Source organism: Gavialis gangeticus, unplaced genomic scaffold (genome assembly GCF_001723915.1).
Source record: "Gavialis gangeticus isolate Ggan-Ray unplaced genomic scaffold, GavGan_comp1, whole genome shotgun sequence".
NCBI classification, from domain to species: Eukaryota; Metazoa; Chordata; order Crocodylia; family Gavialidae; genus Gavialis; species Gavialis gangeticus.
The window spans coordinates 44,983,196-45,006,516 of NW_017729034.1; the positions used below are offsets into that span (position 1 = coordinate 44,983,196).

Sequence of the window (23,321 nt, forward strand, 5' to 3'; positions counted from 1 at the left end):
GGGGGGGGGGGGGGCACAACAGGACTTGTGAGGGAGTAGGGATTTGGCCACCAAGTAAGGAGAAAAGTAGCGGGTGGTTGCCAGGCAGGTTTGTGTGGCTCTGGGAGGGCACACGTGTGCTGGGGGATGATAGGGGGTAATGCCTGAGGCTGATCAGCCCCGGGTGCACTGGAGAGAGGTGTGTGTGGAATCAGCCCCAATGGGAATAATTAGGAAGGGGAGCCCTTGGCAAAGTGTAGGAGGGAGGAGAGGTTGGAGCCAGGCAGACGACCCAGCATCTATCCTTTGTGGGGGGAAGGAGAGAAACATTCGTGCATGGCACTGCCTGGCAAGAAGCTATTTGAAATGGCAATTTATTTATGGTCCAAATTAAGTTAACACTTTACACGAGCTCATTGTCTGAAGGTGATGGGGGGTAAGGGCAGCAACGAGTGATTTGGCTGCTTCTCCCCCCTCCCCACCCATGTAAATATCTGGTTGGAGTAAGAGCTCACACTGCTGCCGCTGCTAGCGTGTTGGTAGGGAGGCAGCTCCATTAATCACTCGTGGGGGGAAGGAGACCCGTAGCGATGTCTCACTGAACCCACTCTTTTGCCTTTTGCAGTGGCAAACCGCTCCACACAGCGTTCAGCAGAGGATCACATCGCCGGGACATGGCGCAAGGAAATAATTATGGGCAGAGCAGCAACGGGGTGGCTGATGAGTCCCCGAACATGCTGGTGTACAGAAAGGTAGGAGGCTCATTCCGCATCTCTCCTTGCCAGCCCCGGGGGAATGCAGCTCGAGGGCAAGTCTAGCTCCTGATCTTATGCCCTGTGAGACAGGTGATAGCATTAACCCTTTGCTCCACGTCTCTAGATTCAGACTGCTGCTGTTACTTACCCTGAGCGATTTCAGTGCAAGATCAGCTGATATCAGCTCTCAGCTGTGCTTCGGATTCTCTATGGTGTGCGATGTATACTTAAGTGCAGGACGTTAGTGTACTGTTAGTGGCAACAGTACACAGGAAAAGCAGCTCCAGAGCCTGGTTGCTGCTTCTCTGGTGAATTTTAAGGGGGAAAAAAATCGAATCTGTTGCTCTACCTTTTTCAAATGCAGGTGCTTCTGCCAACTTTAATATGCATTTGAGAGCATTGGTTCCTTAATTCATGTTTTGTGCATTCATTTGTGTTAACTACATCATACATTGTTCAGGTGGGTGTCCTACAGTATTTGTTGTGGTTCACCTGCTGCTGCTTTCATAGCTAGATGCAAATGTTAACTTCACCTGGAAGACTGGTAGAAGTATTCAATTCTAAAATTGCTTATTTGTGAAATGAGAGAAAACGCTTTTCAAACACATTCTCCCTAAAAGATTTGGCTAACTCTTTTAGATGGACATTTGCAACACCTATACAATAAGTTTAACAGAATGAATTGATACCTGATCTGAGGAAAAAATATAAATGTAAACTTGATCTAGTTGCCACTGGGGGCATTTTTAAAATGGATGCTCCAAGGGTTACTTCTTTGAATAGATTTCTGAATATAATAAATGTTTTAATAACAACATCAATAAACAAACTTCCAGACATTGAATTCCAATAATGGGATTTATTTGGCTACTGTGCTTCAATTAAAGTGGTTGCTTGGGGAATATGAGATGGGTTAGTGGAAACAAAGTATATTTAAACCAAGGGGCCAGTGCTCTCTTTACTTGGGAAATGGCCTTCTTGAGTAAATGGAATTAAATTATGATTATAAGAATGAAAAATTGAGAACTCTGATTAATGGGCAAAAAGAGCTTTTTTATATATCTGAACCCAAATGCATAAGGATTAAACTACACATTTACTCTCAGAATTTAGGTGCAAAATCAACACTGCCGTACAAGTTGAATGTTTTTGCAAATGAACTATAATAGAAAACAATTAACATATTCTCTGATTAATGTTAACACTACTTTAAATTGAAACAAATTGATATGTCACTAATAATTCTGGCAATTTTATTTTTTCTTTCCAGAAATTAGAAATCTGTTTGTCATACTGAGATATATTGCATGCTTTTCAGTTTTCAAAGATGATGCCGACTTCAGTGAAATTTATGGAACTTGGGTGCTAAATGTGAGTTCAGTGGTTTAACCTCAGTGGCCTGATTTTTTTTTTCTCAAAAGATATTGGCCATAACACCTACAATTTATACACAGCTGTAGTCATTGGCATCCCTTGCTGGCAACTTCTAAATTATACAAAAAAATAAAGAAGCGTGTGCACTACACAGGTGCCTACAACCATGAAGAAATAGTTATTGAATATTCCTTTCTAAAACTTTGCATATACTTGTATTTGAATCCATTCTCTCAAATGCCTAATGTTTAAGTGTACTGCATATATAGTAAAGAGCTATGCTTATAAATAGGAGAATTATGTAATATTTTTCATCTGCATGCTGGATGTAGTAAGTATTACATAGGATACCCCAAAATAGTTGGATATCATAGTATAATTCTTTAAGACTTATTGCTGCACTCAAACATGGTTTTGACCCCATGGAATTGATTATTTTCATATTTGTTGTTTCTGTCTCATGCTGAAAGCACTTCTCTTCTTTATATAGGGAAGCGTATATGGTGTTCACTTACTTTATAGCTTCTCTGGACATGTCCCCAGAAGTGGGAATGCATGTTTCCCTGTGCACAAGTAGCAGCGGCACTTGTCCCTGGGGAAGGCTTGTGCCTTGTGTGCTTTAGCACGCAGCTTGTTGCCCTGGGTGGGGTAGGGCAGGCTGGAGTCAGTAAATGTGCTGGCCCCCACAGCCTTACCTGGGGGCCTCCAGGAACTACAGCCAGGGTGCTCCTTCAGCAGGTAGCCTGGCTGGCAGCCAGAGTGTGGCTCTGGTTGGCCAGGCTCCGGTTCTGGGTGGCATGTGCTACTGCTATGTGTACCACCCTACGTTTTTTAGGCATGGGTTTTTTTGACCCTGGGACTTCCTGGAACACCTGCATGTGTGACGTGTGTGGTATGTGTCACTACAGATAGGTCTGCAATGCCACATGTCTGTGCTTGTCTGGATGTGCACTCTATGTTGTTGGGGTTTTTTTATGATAATTAAGTGGCCAGGCTTGGTAAATTTGTGTTTATCTTGATTGCATTTCTTTGGCTAAAATGCAATGAATGTTAAAATACATTGATTGTTGCATCTGATCAACTCCTAATTTTCTAGGAATGTTCTAGCTGTCAGTGGCTAGAACCCTACTGCACTGGGAGAGGAACAAGGAAAACAAAGTGGGGATAATGGAAGAGACGGTTTTCCTGATTTCAGTTTAGTAGAGCCAAAGCTTCAAGTACCTCTGCACTTGTTCATAGCTTAAGTAACCAAGTGGTGGCACCCATTACCACCTTCCAGAAAAACACCTTCATCTCATCTTTGCCCATACTTCTAATAAATGTTAATACCCTAACACCCAGACAGGTAGAAGCAAAAAGATAATTGTGTGTTGGCAGGAAGGGAGTGGAGGGGATGTGTAGCACGCTTAACCTTGTGGGAGGATATTTAGGGATTTTAGTAAACTGGGAATATTGAAGATGGGCATCTGTTGTGCACCAGGGGAAAAGAGGATGAACACAATCATTGGTATGGTGGGAAGAGCACAGAGAACCTTTGTTATGAGAAGTGAGGTGAGGTAGTATGCAGGGACTCTCTTCAATAGATAGGGAATGTGGAGAAACTGTGAAATATGAGGCCATCTTTTCATGTACTCTTTATGTATTTTAACTGCATGCAGTGTAATGTGGAATAGGCTTGTTCCTTTGATCCCTTTTATTATTCTATTTGACCTGCCAGACTATATTGATTGTGCTGACAGGTACCAGAGTCTTGGGAGAAAACTGCTAATATTCTTTCCTGAGGTCCTGCAACAATGTTCCAGGAAACAAGCAACAATGTAATATTTCATAGTGTAGGTGTTTAAAAAGCACAGAATTAAAAAATGATCTCAACCTAAGCACATTTAGTACAACTTACGTCGTGAGTGTAAAAAAGAGGCTTTTAAAACCTAAGTCATTTGATTTCAAATATATTACTAACCACCTTTAAATTTTTTTTTTTAGTAACAGATACTATATCATAAGATTTTTGTAACTGGAGAATGAAGTGTTCCTCCATATTTCCAAAAAGATAACGGAAGCAATTACCAAACCTTACTACATTTTGCTGTTGTATTAGAGATTAATGCATTGTGATGCATAAGAATAGTGCTGGCAAATTTTTGAAGGGCCATTTTTTCCAGTTAACAGCTACTTGAAAATGAGGGTAAAATTTGGGGTTGCTTGGCTTGTGGATAACTGAAGAGTTACAAATGAGAGTCATTCCACATTTGAGTATTATGGCTTAAATGTTTTTCTCCAACGTGTTATGCAGCCTCACTGTGTGGGATAGCAATCTGATATTTGTTCCCTCAAGTAGAGGATGAAACATATAATATGTCTTGTGGTAGGGAAGAGGCAGAACTTGGTTGTAGTGACTATGAAACAAATTCTTTACAGGAAACAAACACGATCTTTTACTTTCCCCTGGCCCTATAACTCTCAGCCAAATTTTTATGTTGTATAAACTAGAGTGTGTTGCAGCTCAGTCTCCCTGGACATTTTTACATGTTTTGTGGGATGTGGCACTGGGCACTGTAATTAACAAGACTTGCTAATTAAAAGTGCCCACATGTCATGTGTATCAGTGTCCCTGGGCTAAAAAAATGTTGATGGGGCACTTTGAAATAAAGCTAATTGAATATGTTTTATTTCAAAGCACCCCACCACCATTTTTTCAGCGCAGAGATGCACTGGGACCCTGATGCACATGATGTGGAAGGCTGCCAGAGCACATCAGTTTCCACGCTCCAGCAGACTCAATTAATTGAGTCTGCTCTGATGCACTGGATTTTCAGCACATCAGAGCAGGCTCTGCACATGTGTACAGAAGCCCCCTAAGTCCTAGCCTACTCACGTTAGGAAAGAGGTGGTAAACTTCTTGGCTAACCTGTGGCACAAATGTCACAGGCAGCTTCCATATGTGGCACACAGATGATCAGGGAGGGGATGGGCAACACAGCAGCAAATGGGACAGAAAGCAGAAAGCAGAGCAGGAGATCAGGCAGAAGAAGAGGATTGGAGTGGCAATGCAGGGGGACAAATTTGTGTCATGTTTTTTAGAAAGGTTGGCCCCCACTTCTGTATAAGAAGCTTGAAATGGATTGATTTTTATAAAAGGCCACAAGTAACAATGTTTGAACTGGAAATCTGCTCTGAATCTGAATTTTCATGAGGTCAGTTGTGTTGGGAATTACCACTGAAATTTGACAGTCACAGAGTGACCTGTTCTTCAAAGCTCTGGAACTGATTTCCAAAATTCCATGGCCTAGAGATCTAGCAGTTTTTTTTTTCCATGAGGGATGCCATGTCTTTAACAAACAGCAGATTTCACAGCATTTTCATCTATAGTTAAACTTACAGGTAATTGATGAGTTAAAGACTTGGAAAAAGATGGCTCGCTGGTGCTGACCAGAGAACATAGGAGACATAGTAGCACAGAATGACATGCATTTGATTTTGCTGTGTTCTGATAGTGTTTTCTATACATGTACACAGGGAAGATATAGTTTTTCAGATTTGAAATCTGTATTTTTTTTTAATGGAAAATGAGGGCAAAATATTTGTTAAATGTATAGCATATGGATACCTATGAAGTAACTTATCAAAATCAGTGCTTCAAAAGGCAGTAACACAACTAAATAGTTCCTTATATCATTCTCACTCCACCTCTGAAGATGCTTGCTTGTCAGGATTATTGCACCTCAGGGAATACTTCTTCTTTTAATAGAATGTCAACTGCATTACTCTTTGGATGTCAGCCTAATTATAAAATAATGAAATGTGACATGTAACTAGTGCTGACACACCTTAGGAGAAGTCCTAATTTTTTTTCCTGCTATTGGCCTGAGGCAAATATGAACATGTTTAAAAGTATTGCTTTTATTTCCTTTCATGCAGTCTATTTCAATCAGTAGTTAAAAGATGAATTAGAAGATGCAAGACACTGGCACCTTTTTCATTTGAACATGAAAACTTATTCTTATAGGATACTGAGTTCTCAATAATACTTTCAATTATTGCTGAAAGTTGAACTGTAATGGCTAATACTGGATTTCTATTGGCTCTTACAAAGTTGAGTTGGCAGAGCTTAATTCTAAAAATGTGACACATACACAATAATATTTTATTTGAAATAAGACATTTTTTGAAGAAGCAGGATATGTGGACTTATATCATGAATACACATACCTTATATCATACATTCTGATTTTGTAAACTTCCAATTTTTTAAAATTAATTATGGTAAGTTTACTTAGCACCCTATCCTCTTGTGAGAAGAAGAATAATTCTGCTGTAGTGTAGGCACAGGCCTGGGAATCATGAGGTCTGGTTTATATTCCTGATTTCTTTTTATATCAGCAGGGCAAATAATATATGCTTACAGTCTGTGTCTCTACCAATGAAATGGAAATAAATTTACCTTTCTAACTGACATGGGTAAAATGTGGATGGCTCCTCGTTGCAGTTTTGAATTATTTTGCATTACTGAATTTCTCTGCTTGGGATAGAAGCTTTCAGGGAGTCAAGATCAGGGCCATATTAAGGCATTATCACTACAAACAAATGCTTTGGTCTCTGGAAGCTTGTGAGGCCATCAGAATCTTAGCTTTCATTCTTAAAACTGTTTCTATCTTCTCAGTTGTAAAGAGGACCTTGAAAACACAACTTAAGTGAAACTGATGCAGTGACATCTACCTGAGTCTGCAGATCACTTGGATCAACAACTGTGAACTTCGGTGTTCATTGGAATTGGTTTAACTCTGAAATCTGTTGTTCTGGGGTTCCCCTTTGCAATACTTCTCTTTCCCCCCACCATCCCCTCTCCTTTCCACCCGGAACAGAAACTTACAGGGTGTTGAGGTGATACATTTTTCTCCTAGCACAAGCTTATAGCAATAATTGCATGACTTCTTTTTGTATTTAGAAGTATTCAAAACACAATGTTACAATCTGCTAGGCCACCATGTCACTTTCTTCTTGCCCCCGATGTGAGCAGTCCAAATATTGTGTGCGCGTATTTTCATTTCTGCATTGTCATTTTTTAGTCTCTCTGCCTTTCCCCTTTGAAGCATTCTACATTAGTTACTATGGAAACAATGATGCTATTGATAGTGATGTGCAGTATAGAGTCAGGTTTTTCCCTTGAAGTTTAAAATATGATTTGTGGAACACAGGTGTTTGCATGACATTTTCATGACTGCATGTTCTACACTGTAAGATTTGGAGGATTCTCAAAAACACAAGCATAGGTGCCAACAAGACTATAAATAGGAAGTTCCCAAATAAATGCAACTGCTTACAATTTGAGCATGACAAACCAGTTTTTAAAAAGTGCATCTGTAATAGGAGATAGAGCAGAACATAATGTCAGCACCATTAAGTCAACACACACTTAAAAAAAAAAAAAAGGACTCGTAGGTTCCAGCCAACAAATGCAAATTTTAGGTCAATCGGAAGAGGTTAATGCTATAGGCTAACCTTTTCATCAAGTGTGCTGCCATTTAGCCCTGTACCCTACCTAAGGGCCACTCAAACTCCTTTCCCCCACCTGATCTGTTGCTGCTCTTTCTGCTTCTTGCCCTGTGCTCCCTGCCTGATCTGCTGCTTTGCTTTGTGTCCCCTGCCTGATATGCCACTGCGCTGCCTGTCCCCCCCACTCCCCATACAGGCTGCTTGGGGAATGCATGTTGCAGGCTGACCCCCCTGGGTCTGATGATATCTCAAACTCCCTTTCAATCCTATTTTGTACCATGGAACAGTTATAAAAAGCAGGATTTGAAGAAGTGAAAACTGTATTTGCAAAGGCATCAAAATGAAGCTTTTAGAAATATGACGAAAGGGAGCGATAAGTAACATTGGGAATAGTAAAAAAACAAAACAAAACAAAAAGAAAGCAGGACAGTCTTAAGGGCAGTAGCACTAAATGGAAGGGTGCAGCACTAATAAGAGGATGACACAGATGTACAGGGGACTGAAGGATAAGAATAATGAAAGGAAGTGCAAAAAATCTGCATGATTTGGAAAACAAGTGGGCATGCTGAGGAGTTGAATAAAAACATATAATTTATTTATAATAAATAAATACAATCTAATAAAAGATATCGGATTTACCCAAAGAACCTTGTCTGCTGAGAAGTGAGTCTCCATCAGGTGTTAAGCAAAACACTGGGGGTGGAAGTGCACTAAGTTGTAAGAAAGTGAATCGGATGAGACTCTTGAAAGGGGCAGGGGAGGGGGAAGTGAGAGAAGTTTTGACCTCTGCAACTGGGAGACTGGCAACGTTCCAGTAATGCTAAGCTTCTAGCCTTCTCACAGTAGCAGAGGGAAGAACAGACTTGTGGTTGGCAGAAGCATCAGAGCAGGCATTGGAGAGTCTCAGAACTGGGGGCAAGAACTAGGGGTGCAGCCATGGTAAAGTAGGGGTACAGCCTCGGCTGAAGTTTGTCTGAGAAATTTGTTTGGCTGAGAAAGCAGGTAGAATTGCTGCAATTGCTTTAAGCAATCCTGGCAAAAGACCATCTTAAATAACAATACACACTAGAGAATACAGGAAAGCTCTTGACTGAAAGAAGCTGAAGCCTGGTATTGTGTTTCCAAAATAAAAAAGTGCAGCAAATACCAGAACCCAAACTGAAATATATTAAAGTTGGATAATTTCAATATCTAGTAAATGTATTATTAAAGTGTGGTATAAATAAAATAAACAAAACTTAGCTATGAAATAGTTAAATTGGAGAAACCTGCAGTTAACTATGCTTTGTTTCTGTTCATATTATAATATCTCTATTTTCTTTCACAGCATAGCTTTAGGGCTCAGCTTCAACCTGATAATTCTGTTGCTCTATAGACGTAGACAGTCCTTTTCCTCTGTTTAGACCTAGTTTTCTACCCCTGTTTTGGAAGCTTTGTTTGCAGGCTAGTTTTCTATGTCTAATTCAGTCTGTGCCTACTATTATAGGGTCTTGTAGTGGAGATGAGTCTATATTTTTGGGCTGATTTTTTGAATCCTAGAACTTCAGGTTTGGATTTCTTATGTGGAAAGCTCCATCGCAGAATGCTATTGTGGACCATGGAACTTCATGTTGATTGTGCACAGTTTTTCATACTTTTTTTTTCTGTGCTCGGCATGAATAATGAAAGCTCCTTGGATTGTGGAGGCAGATCAAAATTTTAGAGGGGGATGTGCTATTTTCACTTTTAATTCTTTTTTGCTATAAGAATTTATAGAAAAAAGCAGGAATTGTTGACTCTTCCTTTTAATATAACCCTGGTAAGAAGTGCCTTTGTGAAAGGAAATAGAAAATATGCAACTATTGTTACTCCAGATTCTGTTAAAAGTTGTAATGAACTGCCTTAGCTCAATGCATTTAAGACAATATTTTAATTTCAGTTTTCTTAGTCCAGATAATGGCTATTATATTTGTAGCAAAATATTCACTGCCTTCCAAGGCAAATGGAGTTAACATCATAGACTTTCATAGTCACTTCCTATGTGAAAAACTTCAGGATGAAACTTCTCTTGAGGAGAACACTGTGAGAATTACTCCTATTGTTCCACTAAAGCAGAGACAGAGAAAGCCATGTGGAAATCTTCCTGAAATCTGTTAGATCCCCTTAGATCTATGCAGATCCATGTGGACCCATGAGAGCACCTGCACTCCCCCCCCGCCCAAAAAAAAAAAAAGAGAAAAGAAAAGGTCAGGCATGCTGACTTCCTCTATCATAGCAATGATTTGTACTTAGGGCTGGAAGTTATAGTCCTGTAGTAGCAACATTGTGGGAAGTCCCTGGGGATCTGAGGTTGTACTGACACTTGTGTGTGACCTTGGACAAGTTTTATACATTTCTTCCTCCCCACTTTGCAGAATCCAGCCTGAGTAGAAACCGTAAGCTCAAAGGAAGTAGGATTATGCCATGCAGAAGAAGCATTGCACATGGAAAATCTCTTTACACTCAGCTGGGGGAAGGGAGACAGGCAATATTCATTTATGGTCAGGGTCCACAGAGGTGTTAGGCCTAGTGGATAAAGCTAGGGGTTATTACAAGTATAACTAGTCAGAGGAACAAGACAAGGGTTCATATGCCAAGTCAAGGGGTTACTAGAAGCAGATGTCTGGAAGCAAGCTGAAGTCAAACTTTGGTTCTGAAGTTCAGGGACAGGGTACGTAGGCAGGAATAGATACCCAGGAAGTCATATGAACCAGAGCCACACAGACTAAGGCCAGGTTCTTGTGCAGTAGGGGCCAGGTGCTGCAAGAGCTCCTTAAGAACAGCCTTGGAGCCAGTGAGCTGGCTCAGGGTCAGCGGGCCCTGCTTAGGTGGTTGTTGGTCTAGTTGCCTGGCTGCAGTGCAGAGCCCTTACCTAGGCTAACATAAATACCACAGACAAACTTCAGAGCAGTTAAAAAGAAAAGGAGGAAATATTTACTTCTGCTGCTTGTACCCTTGGTAATAATCCATATGCTTATTTTCTTACCTTTTTCACCATCACAGACTCTAGGGTACTATTGGAGGATGTTATGCACTTCTTCCACATCATGATCTACTGGATTAGGGTGTGTTTCTCTGTGACCTTTTTATACGATCTTTTATCAGATGAGAGACTTAAATATTCCTCATAGCCTAAAGAATTGCAGTTTAGATAGTGTGTTCTTTTTTTTTCAGTGTCTGGAATATTAACCTGGGAAAACCCAGTTTTCTTGCATGCTGATTGTTAATTTATTCATAATTAACCATGATTTAATCGTAAAAATGTTTGTTTTACTATGCATTTGCATATATAATAATCTCAGCCCCAGGCACTTAATTTTTCTTAGCATGATATCTTGCAACATTATTGCATCACGTCTTCAACACTAAGTTTTGCCCTGATGATATTTATCTATAGCATTTATTTCCCTACAATCTATGCAGGACTGTCAAAACAAATCTGAAATTTCTTGTGCTTGGAGATTCCATTTTCAAATAACAAATTATTTTGGAAGATAGCTTTGTAGTTTCATTAGATGCTGTAAATTCAGGAGAGGGTGGAATCTCATCGCATTCTTCCATTATAGATAGCCCTTTTGACATACTGTATTATCAGGATGAGCAGGATGAATAAATGCTTTATCTCACTTCATGTGAGAGATACAAACTTGAAACAGTTCATAAGTAAGATTCAGTTTGATTTCTACTTGCTCATTGAATTTCCAGGGATTGTCAATACATATGACATGTTGATCCTTGATTGGGCCAAACTGTTACTGTCCGTGGTGTTTCTTGCCACCTCTGTGGAAACCACACATCAGCATCTACAGTGGAAAAGACACCAACAATTAGCAACTGTTGTGTATTTACAATAAAAATATTGTAGACTTAGGCTTCCCCTGAAGCAGATTTTTTTAAAAGATCTATTTCTAAACTTACCATATTGCTTCTCAGAAGATGAAAAGTAGTACGGTAAATATGAGATCAAACCTAAAATTAGAACTTGAAGCATTTTCACAAGTTTTGTCATACTGGTACATAGAAGTGACCTGGTCTGAGGAAATAAGGACAAGATTGCAAGTCAGGATGGGTTGGTTCTAATCCTAAATCTGTCACTGAATCATTGTGTGGCCTTGAAAAAAATATTTCACTTTTCTGACTCAAATTACCTGTAAAATGAGTTTAATTATACTCTAGTCCACTTATTTCAGAGAGGCATTATAGTTTCAGGATAAATGCTGAACATGTTAAAGTTATTATGGAGACAGGAATACAGTTTTTTAACCAATTAAGATACTCTGAGTAATAACAGTTTTTCTCCTCTCTCTGGCATAATAGATCACTAGTTCTGAAATGTCCTGACATTTTTTAAGAGTTGGTAAGTGACCACAAATCCTATTAAAATTGAGCTAGAGGTGCTGAGCATCTTTGAAAAATCATGCAGTATGTCTATTGCTAAACAGCCAACATATTGTCTATTATTACACAGTCAAGCATAACTCATCATGCTTTGAGTTACATAAGATGATCAGATTTTGACTCCTGTATTTTAAAGAATCCAACAAGGTCATCCCTCTTTCCACTTTGGGTAATACTTTACTTTGGTTTTTAGAAGGGCTAGAGGGGTCTCTCTCATGCAACTGAAAAAAAAAGGCTCATAGTGCTCCGGATGCATTTATAAAAACATCATTCATGTCTCACAAAACTGCAGCATGGGAGTAATATTCATGTAAGGTCAGCATCTTCTGTTTTTTTAAGTTCAAGAAACTTCAGTCTTCAGACATTCCTGACCTAAAGCTTCAAAAATCACTTGCCACAAAAGAAATAGTATGCTACCCTCCACACTTCTCTTTTGGAGTCACTGACTTTGTCACTTTAGGAACAGTTTCTAAAATCCTTAAGTGTATCTTTAGCTATATGCTAAAAACAGCAAACATTTGCTTCTCATGTGGCTATTGTATTTATACCTCAGTCCAGTGAGGTTTAACCTTCCAGCCCTGTGGACTGTATAAGTGGTGTGGGGTCAGTCTGTGTGCAATTTGCCATGCCAGCCTGAGCCCAACACACACTGTATATGGCTGCAGCCCTACCCTGCACACTGGCTCGACTCCATGCACTGGATCCAACTGCAGGGCCATGTTATCCATCCCACAGGACTCCCCATGGGCCAGATAACAAGACTGAGCACTACTCTTAGTCTGATTCATTTAGATGAACAAAACATACCCAACACATATCCTAAACTTTTCTGCAGGTGGTCACTGGTGTACCTTCATTTCATGAAATGTTGCAGAATTATTAGGCAGATATACTGTACCTGAAGCCTTAGCCTCTAAGACCACTGTACTCAGTCAATTGTTCCTTTTTTCTCCTTCCAGAAATGGAGGCCTAACTGCATGTAGCTTAGGGACTGAGGTGCCACGTTAGTCTATACAAGAAACCTTAGTGCAAATGAGAATCAGTTTTCAAATCAGCTCTCTCTGAACGATTCAGTTATGTAGGGTAGCTTGTGCAGTCTATGTATCTGCACTATGTGATGCTCTGTCCCCTTTCTCTTCTCTTCTCTCTCTTTCTCTCTCTCTCTTTTTTTTAAATGTGATTAATTTACAGTATTAGTGAATTCCAATTTCTTGGTTTCAGATAAACTTGGGTTTCTGACAGAAATATCTTGAGTTACCTTTTACATTTTGTGAAACAAATTTCTTACCCTTGATCACTGTGGTTCTTATTTTTTATGTTTTAATATTACTCTTGGTAATGGTTCACACACCATATATTTTGATCATTTCAGGCTCTGGCTACAGATATTTTTCTGTTTTGGTGTGTAGACCTGTCACCTCTATGCTCTTACTTTACCAAATCTCATAAGGTAAGCAGGGTCAGACTGGAGTGGTATTTGTGTACTTGTGTAGGGGACCCCAAAGGAACATGTATGTAGTGCTCATGACTCAGGAGATGGTGCTCTTCCCTTTGAGTATTGAATGGATATCATAGGGTGACATCTGCTGAAAGATGACAAAGCCTAAGGTCAAAACACCAGCAGCCCCTGGAACTCTTTTTCATAAGAAATGTTAACATAAGTGTTCTCATCAAATTGATGATCAAGTAGTTTTATGCTTTTGACATTCTCTGCAGTTTGTATAGGAGATGTGCCTCTCTCTTTTCGGGGGGGTGGGGGTTGGAAAGCTGTATTGTTTATATTATTGCTGTCATCTTGGAACAAGACCCCACTGTGCTAGGTGCTGCACAAGTACCATTAGAAGATGGCACTGGCTCCAGAATGGCTTACAAACAGACAGGGGTTTATAAAAGATCAATAAAATATGAAATGAAATATTCTTGTTGTTACAGGTGAAGATGCATATGACTTCTGCACATATCACTTCATTTGTAAGAATTTTTGGCTGTTCTGGATAAAAATCCTGTATAAGAAGATAATTATTTGAAGATGGTCTGTACTTTCTGCCACTTATTTTTTCTTTTGCCAGGGTTTTCAAAAGAGAAATGACTACCCCATTAGCAACAGTCTATGTATACCATGTTTGTACAGATTTGTATAGTTCATAAGCAAACTTGACATTTTTAAATAGTGTTAAATAGTTTTGAAGACTTTTTTGCCTTTTGTTTCCCAAGATAGGTTGAATGTAGCTGACCAGATGAATTGGATAGTTGTTACTGGTTAACTAGCTAAAGTTTGTAAGAACTTTGTACATCAAATGTTAGAGTTATTGCATCTTTCCCATATTAATGATAAGCATGACTTTGTCTTGTCAGAATGCTGATGGTTTTGTTGATTTTTATGCAGAAAAGGTGACAATAATGAAATGCTTATTTGCAAAGAACTTGTCCAGAATTCTGCTCTTTACTTGAATAGAAGCAGGACTGCTTTATATTCTACTTCTTCACTTCCCCTTCATTAGCTGAAGCTTATTTAAATGTATTTCACCCTTCACAAAAGTTCACTGAAGTCTCATTCAATCCTATCCCTCATCATGGCACTGCATAGTCTTGTTTATAGTGCAGGGGGTTGGTTCAAGTTGTACATTAACTGAAATTAAAAATATTTAAATATTTCTTCGACTACTTCTTTATATACAAGACACTTATTGAACTTACATCTGTACTAGTTGCTACCATCAAGACAGCATTCCATTTCTTAGGAAGACAGGTTCAGCAATGTGAGCTGATGATGGATAGTTCACGGCTGTTATTGGTTTGGACTCTTCCTTGTTTTAAAAAACAAGTCAATAGCAAAAATTCTTTACCTCTAACTTAGCATCAGTAAAATACAGTAAGAAACATGACCTTTAGCGAGGTGTCCTGTTATTCTAGAAAGAAGACCACAATGATTGATCTTTGTCTCTAACTCTGTAACTGATTTAATGCTTAGTCTATTTTTATTCCTTCCCTATTGTATAATATTGGTCAGACTAGGACACTGAAATCCTCAAATCTGCTTTTTCATAGAAACCAAACATTTCAAGCAACAGCTAGAAATACAGGAAATTACCTCATTTTTCCCCCCAGAAACCCTTCAGCACTTCAACTGTAAATGTTTTCCGGGTACACAAAATCATAATATAATTGCACACTTCAGTCTTGCAACTTACACTCATTCACATTGTAGGTCATGTGCTTTTAGTACGCAAGACTTTTACTCAGTGGCACAGACAGTATTTTTGGATGAATTGAGAGCTCCTGCAAGATTATCGTGGTATGAAATATTTATCAAAAACAATAAAAGTTCCAAAGTTATTGAAGATTTTAACATTCAAATGGTTTCATTCCTCAGTGAAAATGGGCCCTGTCAGAGTGAAGCATGACTTCCAAATTATCCATGCTTTTGTGGTGCCATCATAAGTTTTTCACCAGATCTCCTTCTAAAAGAAAATTATTATCAGGGTAAAATTATCTAGACGAAGATAATAAGAACACAAATAATATTTCAAGCACTTCAATCAATTTCATAGAGATTTTAGTAGTTGTATGTATACCTAATACTGAGTTCAACAGCAACATTTGTGTAACTACAGAAGTTTAAAAATGACCTTATTTCATGGCAAACTCGAAAATTAGCTTTTAAAGGGTTGGAAATGGAGCCATCTTTTTATTAATATCCTTGGCAAATTAAACTTATTAAATGTCTAATGAAATTTGTTTATGGTAATTTACCTGGCTATTCAAATCTTGTCCAAAATTTCCTGAAGTGCATAACACTCCCTGCCCCCAACAAACTCAATTTAGAAAAGGCCTTTTTTCTGTTTAAAAAAAATGAAATCCGGTCAACTTTGGATACATACAGATTATTACATGTAGATCAACCTAACTTGGGTTAAGTCAATCTAAGTGTCAGTCTCGACAGATGTTCAGGAAAGTGAGATGGGGCAAAAAGTGACTGGCCCAATCTTACTTAGTTCACCTGAGGAAGTGAACTAAGCTACATTGGAGACTGGGCTAACCCATCCAATGAATATCTGTACACATTTGCAGCACAGACCCAGGGCTGGGAAAGCCCAGGTGCTCATCCTAGTGTGGCACCCAGCATGAACATCTGCACAAGCAGGACCCAATCTACAATCATATGGCTTAAAGTAAGCTTCCTGATTGTAGTTCAGGTCCTGAAAATGTATGCATATACCCCTTCTATGTAACTGAGAACCTGAAATACTTAGGTAATAGGTTGTAAGAGGCAAAGATTTTTGTGGTTGATGCCTTTTTTGGGACCAAGTGCATGGCTGAGATTAGATTTTGACAAGCTTTCACATGCAATGAATTCTTCAAGTTCTTGAAAGCAATTTAGCATATAGAGAAGTCCATTTCAGTTTGGGACCCCACTTAATTTGCTTTACACCAGATAAGGACTCATCCTTGAATTGCATGACTTCCTAGACTTTTTTCCTCATTCCTTTTCTTTCCTAAACCATAGTATAGTCTAGCACTAACTTACCATGGGTGCAAAGGGCAGACATAGTTTTGAAATAAGCGTTGTGTAGGTGAGGACAAAAATGTTTTTCCAGAGCTCAGTGGCAAAATTTTTGTTGTACCTGCCTGTTACAAGCCTGTCTGGCTGGTGACAGAACCCTAATTCCTTTCTACCTCCATAAATATTATGACATTTATTCCTTCTGAAACATGTATATGAAAAGATGAACTAAACTATGAATACTAAATTAGTTGATGATGCAACCTGTGAGTTAGACTGGGAGAGAATTTTAATCTCCCTACTGCTCTTAGAAATTTACTTTTAAGAAATGCTTTCAGCAAATAAGCACCTATTTTATCTGAAGTGGGTACTCTTAAGAAAACTAGATGAGATGGAGCCCAGTTTGGCTCCCAGTTAATTTGATGGAAAAGTTCCAGGTTATTTTAGTAGGATCAGTGTCAATCTAGTTTCCCCTTGTATAGAGAAGAAAAAGTGTTTCAAAGTATACTTTAAGATGCTTACAATTAAGACTTGGGTATAATTTGAGGATGTTTAAGGTATTAAGCAATTGACTGTATAACATTTAAGTTAATGGGAACCTCAGTATTAATTTTGTTGGCATTGGAGCTATAAGCTCTGATCCAGGAAAATGTGTAAACTCAGGAAAGACTCATTTGTATGCACTGACGTCTCATTCAAAGCAATGGGATATAAGAACACGCTTAAATGCTTTCCCGAACAGGAAAGGATTGAAACATCAATTGAAACTGTAATTTATTCACTTTTGTAATGTAAATTAACAGGCCGAACTTTGCTTTGAGTTCCACCCCTGTAAATCCATGGTAGCTTCTGACCTCCATGATGCCCGTCCATCACAGCTTTAATATAAAAGAGAATTTGTCCACTGAAATTTGTAGCAGGCAAAAAACTGCAAAGCATCTAATGTAATTGCATATGGGAGGTATTGACAGGCAATGTGCTTTCAAGTTCATTAGTCTTCCTTTCTCATTGATGCAGATAACATTTTTAAAATTAAAACTTATATTTTCCTCCTCAAAATGACCAAATACTATTAATTTCTTGAATGAACTGATCTTTGCACCCAGAGTAAAACTAAATAACTTCTTTCACAAGTGACAACAATAACTCCCTAAATAATATCTAAGCAGCAAAACTAATGAGTGTATTTCCTATATGGCATTATAGCTATTATTTCACTGTGAGAGGAGATATGCTTATAAATTAAAATTTAGTGGAAAAGCACCAGTGTCTGGAATTCTGTACTAAAATGTAAATATTCATCACAGAATGTGTATGCACCAGTGTGTAGAAATGTCAGTGTAGCACTGACCTCTAATGAGAACTGGAATTAATCATACCCTAAGGGTTCTGACAGACCTGCAGCTCCCTGCTGTAACTCATGGTGCTTTACAGGAATTGCCATGAGTTATAGCGACTTCCCCCATTCTCAACAGAGGTTCTCTGGGTTGCAGGGGGGGAGGGGGAGCAGGGGATCAAGCTTTACTTTGGAGCTGGCTGCATGTCTGCAGCCTCTCTTCCTTGTCCTTGCCTCCACTCCAAGCTCTAGTGCTGTCTCCAGGATGGGAGGGCGAGAAAGGAGGAGAGGGAGCTCAGTCTGGGGTTTGCCTGGCCTGCACTGGAATGGGGAAGGTGGATTACCCCTCCCCCCCCCACCCCCAGCACAGGCTGGGCAAACCCCAGACTGAGCTCCCTCCCATCCCTTTTCCACCCCTCCTTCCCCCTCCCCGCATCCTGAAGACAGCACCAGGGCTGGGGCTGGGCTGTATGAGCCCAGACCTGTTCCTGGACAGGTACTGACAGAAGCTAATGAGGGCACTTTGCTTTGGAGAGCCTTCATGTGAACCTCATGAAATGAAAGTTCATTTCTAGTGCAACTGGGCACTTTTAAAGTGCTCTGCAGCCCTACACTTCTGTCAGGGTATGGCTGTAGGGCACTTTTAGGGGGCCAATTTTGTGACAAAATGTCACTTCTGTCAGTACCCTAAAAGGAAGCAGTCTGGCTTGGTAGACAGGGAACTGACTGGGACTTGGAAGAAATGGATTCCATTCTGGTTTCTGTATTGATCTTCTGGGTGACATAACAAGTCTCTTTAGCCTTTTCTTTAGTTTTCCTTTCTGTAAAATGGGGCTAATGATAATGTGTTTATAAAGTGCTTTGGGATTTAGAAGTGGGAAGCACTATGTAGGAGGGAGGTGGTATTATTCTGAACAGCTAATAGAACTATTTTTCACCTCAAGTTCTAAGGCTGTCATTGATACAAAAGCTGGGTAGGCACTCTTTTCTCCATGCCATGTTTGGTGACTTAGTCTCAAACCAAAGGTGTAAGTGTTACAAAAATAAACCCAAAGATTTCCAGGAGGGGGTCTAACCAGGAGTGGAACTAGTTCTTTGTGTCAGAGAAATTACTGTCTTTTGATTCAAGTAACTTACTGGACATAAATGATGATAGTTCAATTACTCGTTTTTTACAGGTTGCCTGGCTGACATTTGGCCAAGTTATTTACAGGTTTTCCCCCCAAGCCATCATCTCTAAAATGGAGATGCCCCTGACTTCCCATGGGTCTTGAGGATGAAATCACTCGTTTGGCCTGTCATACAGTCTACCTACACAGAGCTATGATATATGCCTACTACACATTTTTCCCCTCTTTGAAAATGTTAATATTCACACGAAGAAACTGTAGCAAATCATTTTGGCATCTTGGTGAAATTTTAAAACTTTAACCTGGTGTATTGAATAAATTGTCTCTCTCTCTTACAGATATAATTTCATTGGTCTGGGCTATTATCTCTTTGACTCGCGTTTAATGTTAATGGGGACTTTGTGACTAAATTCCTGCACACACTTCAGTAAGTGTACTCTGTAGTGTCATTGCTTCTTTTTCTTCATCTATTTCAAAGTCCTATATGAGTGACAGGAAAAGGATCTGTAATGTACAAGACCTGCAGTACAGGCCCATCTGTGAAAACCAGATGGCATCTGTAACCATTTTTCCAATGATTTCGTTATTTTCCCTTCCATTTCCTCTAAATTGTTTAGGGGGAAACTCATATGCTGAAGTGATCAAGTACAACAGAGGTACTGACCTTTATTGACAGAATGGTATTTTTGTGTATTCTTACCAATACAGGTTACTCTTCCTCTTCTAATGCATCAAAATGCTATGTTTTCAATTCAGACAAAATCCTTTTGCTACAGGATTCAAATTGAGGGTTCTCTGGTGTTATTAGAAGAACAGATATTCATACTAAAGCAGTGTCTGTCGACTCCTTTTTCTTCTTGCTGCTTTAGATTTTAGTAATGTAATTAATGCTTCAGAAAGAATTCAGGACCCCAAACTGATCCTGACAGATGCAGCAAGTGTAAAGAATTTTTAATTTTCAACTTAATGTTGTTACATTTCTTAACGGAGATATCGTAAACCATAATCACAGATGTATTTTATAATCCTGCCACAGTAAAGCAAGGGGTCAATCTGCCAGTCCTTAATCTTAAACAGTGTTTGTGATTTTTAATCTTAATCTTAAAAATCTTAATTTCTAAGAGTTCTGTGTTTTTTTTTTTTTAAAAAGAGCAAGCTAGGAAATGTTACTTTCTTTCCCAACTATCGTTACAGCCATTAGTATCACACTGTATCTAGTATGTTCCAAAATAAAAATAAAATCTTCTGGAAGGGGAAAAATGACTACAGGAGTAAGATAACCCAGAACACCATGTTAATTCCTTGCTGCTGCACTGCTAACAGAGTGACGTCACACATTGCCTGGTAATTTTACTAATAGACAGTCTACACTGTAGATACAGGAGTAATTTAAAACAAATTGAAGCTACTATAGAAAAAAAGTTTGAGGCTAAGCAGGTTGTCCATGTCCCTGTGTCTGAACAGAATTACCGGCAGAAGTCTTTTTGGACATCTTCCTTTCCATTTACTTCCTCCATTATTTAGTTTTTCTTTAAAAAAAAAAAAAAGAGGGGGCAGGGTGGGGTGGGGAGATTTAGATCATATTCCACCTACTTGGCTTCTAAATGTAATCCTTTTCCACCCTGCTTAAGTCTCTGAATATGTATTGGCATATCTATTTTGGTACTGTAATTTTACCTTTAATCTTAGGATCAAGCTACCAGAAGTGATGAAGACTTACCTACATTTTTGCATTTATGGTTTTTCAGAGATTTGAAAATAGAATCAGGATTTGGTTCTAGCCTTTATGGTTTTTCATTTGCTCTTCTCACCAGTGTTTGATCCTTGGCTTAAATTTAGCAGGTCCCTAGGACATCAGCTCAAACTTTACTCACTTATGTCAAATCATTATTTCCCTTGCTTTCAAGTAAAATCTAGATGCTAAAATTTTTGCCAAAAGCAATTTTGCTTTACAGAATCTGCGACCATGGTAATAAATTGAACCTTTGAAATTTATAACATTTGAAACAGTGTTGCTTGAAATATATTACTTAAGCATCCTGACTACCTGCTTTTAAAGTTGAATCATTTGCCAACATTGAAATTTTTGATAAAGTCTTGGATCTAGCTGTATCATTTCCAGCTCTTGTTGAGGAACAAGAACATATAAAAACGTGACTGTAAGGTGGTCAAATTTTTGCTATTTTGAGTGACAGCTATGCTATAAAGTCAGAGTATAAATATTCAAGTTGCATTAAAATAACAAATTCTTCTGGCTGCTGCTATAGAAAACTTGTTGTATTTGCAGTTTTCTTTCACACACTTAATTTTGTATATGTTCACAACTTTTGAAGGCAAATGCTTTGCCTGGTGACAGAACAAATACAAGAGTTATTTACTGACTGTGTGGTTCCCAAGTTTTCCTCTTCTATCCAGGGACCCTTGAGACTTTCCATGCACAATCTTCATATTCTGAAATGAATGACCACAATATAAGTGATAAAAGATAAATGTAAAATGTCAAATTGCCTGTGGAGTAAACTGTGCACATGCGTTAGTTAAAAATGGACATTTGTGAAGGGTGAAGCAATTTGCAAGTGTAACCTGGAGGAAAGAGTTTACTGATCAAATTTGCAGATGACACAGCATCTGGAGGGTGATGGAATGATCACTGCCAGACGGGCATGGATTTGTTTGGCATGATTTGTTCTTAACAACTTAATTTTCTTCTTTGACAGGGTAATTGATTTGGTGGATGAGAGGAATATGTTGGACATACGGAACTTTAGGAAGGCTTTTGACACAGTACCATATGCCCTTGTTACAAGTGAAGAGCTGAGATGTGTGCTAGTTAATTACCATTAGGTGGAAATGTAATTGGTTAAATAGCTGTAAGTGAAAAGTAGTTATTAATGGCTCTATATCAGACTGGCTGGGAGTCTCATGTGAGATTCCATGGACTCTGTTTTGAGATCCATTGCTACTTAAAATTGTAACTAAAGATACAGAGAGTCCACTGCTCATATTACAGAAGGTGCACACCTGGGTTGTGTCCAGATGAGCATATATGTGCATTTTTCTGGGGACAAATAGCAGAGATACATAGTTGGGCTGCTGCTACTCATCCCTAGGGAATGCCCATGCACCTATGCTCTGGTGCATGGCAAGTTGTCCTGGGTGGGGTAGAGGAGGCTGGCCCCAGCAGGTGCTGGCCCTAATAGCCTTACCTGGGGTCCTGGAGTCCTCCTGGGGTTTCAGTGGTGGTGATCCAGCATGCAGAGTCTGGCTGGCAGCCAGAGTGTGGCTCCAGCTGGCAAGGCTCTGGTTTTGGGTGGCACACAATGCTGCTCTGTGTTGCTCCACCTTTTTTTTTTCCTTCAGGCATGGGTTATTTTGACATGAGGATCTCCAGGTGTCAAAAAAACCCAACCCTGCTGTGCTGCAAATTAGCAGTGCAGCAAATGCTTGCATGTGTGGTTCATGAAGTCTGCAGCACTGCAGATGGGTCTGCAGCACCATGTGCACTACATGCATGCTCATCTGGACACTCCCCTGGGTTGCAAACAGGATTAAACTTCAAAGGGATCTTGACAAATGAAAGAATGAGGTAATAGTAGTTATCAACATGAAATTCAGTCAAGACAAATGGAACATTCTACATGTAGGGAAGAAAACCCAAATGCATGAATATAGATAGGTGTCCCAGCTAGGAATAGCTCGACTAAGAAGGAATTAGAGACAATGATGTATCACAAAGTCTATATGAATCAGTTTTTGCAACAAAAAAAAAGTAGGTGGAACAATTTACTGGTAAGTGGGTTGCAAAGCAAATTGCATGTAAGGAAAGGCTTCAGGGACAAAGTATGTTTTCTTAAGAAAAAAAGAGATTAAAGGGAGGGGGAGCACTATGGTTTCTTTTTAGATATTTGAAAACTGCTACCAAGAGCAGAGTCAAATTAGTATTCTCCCTTGCCACAGAGGGTAGGACTTGTGACAACCAGTTTGAACTAGAACCAAGCAATTTTTAGAAAAAAATCCTTAAACTTTCTAAGTGTAACAATCATACAATGATACAATGGAACAAGCTATCAAAGGAAATTGTGCATTCCCCACCCGCTTCTTCTTGAGACTCGGTAAGTCTCTGTCTAGGAAGGTTTATAAACAGTAAATCTTGTATTTGTGCAGGGAGTTGGATTAGAAGACCATTTGAGATCTTTGTGAATTAAAGAAACCCCAGTGAAAACTGACCTTCAGTGAATAACTGTTTAGCAGCCTTGTCTTCTATGCTTCTAAGGATCCCCTCCTACATGTTACTGATATTGTGCAATCACTTGGTTAGTTGCACCTTTTAGACC

At 39.1% G+C, this 23,321-nt stretch overlaps 1 protein-coding gene across 4 annotated transcripts in view; it reads left to right on the plus strand.

Annotated features, from left to right (window-relative positions):
* The window catches only part of RGS7 (regulator of G-protein signaling 7), a 600,793-nt gene that overhangs the window by 776 nt on the left and 576,696 nt on the right, over window positions 1-23,321 (plus strand). For all 4 annotated transcript variants that reach the window (XM_019527608.1, XM_019527609.1, XM_019527610.1 and 1 more), the window contains exon 2: window positions 605-731. In XM_019527608.1, coding sequence (XP_019383153.1) covers window positions 654-731 — 78 coding nt within the window. In that variant the 5' untranslated portion in view covers window positions 605-653. The remainder of the gene's footprint in view (window positions 1-604; window positions 732-23,321) is intronic.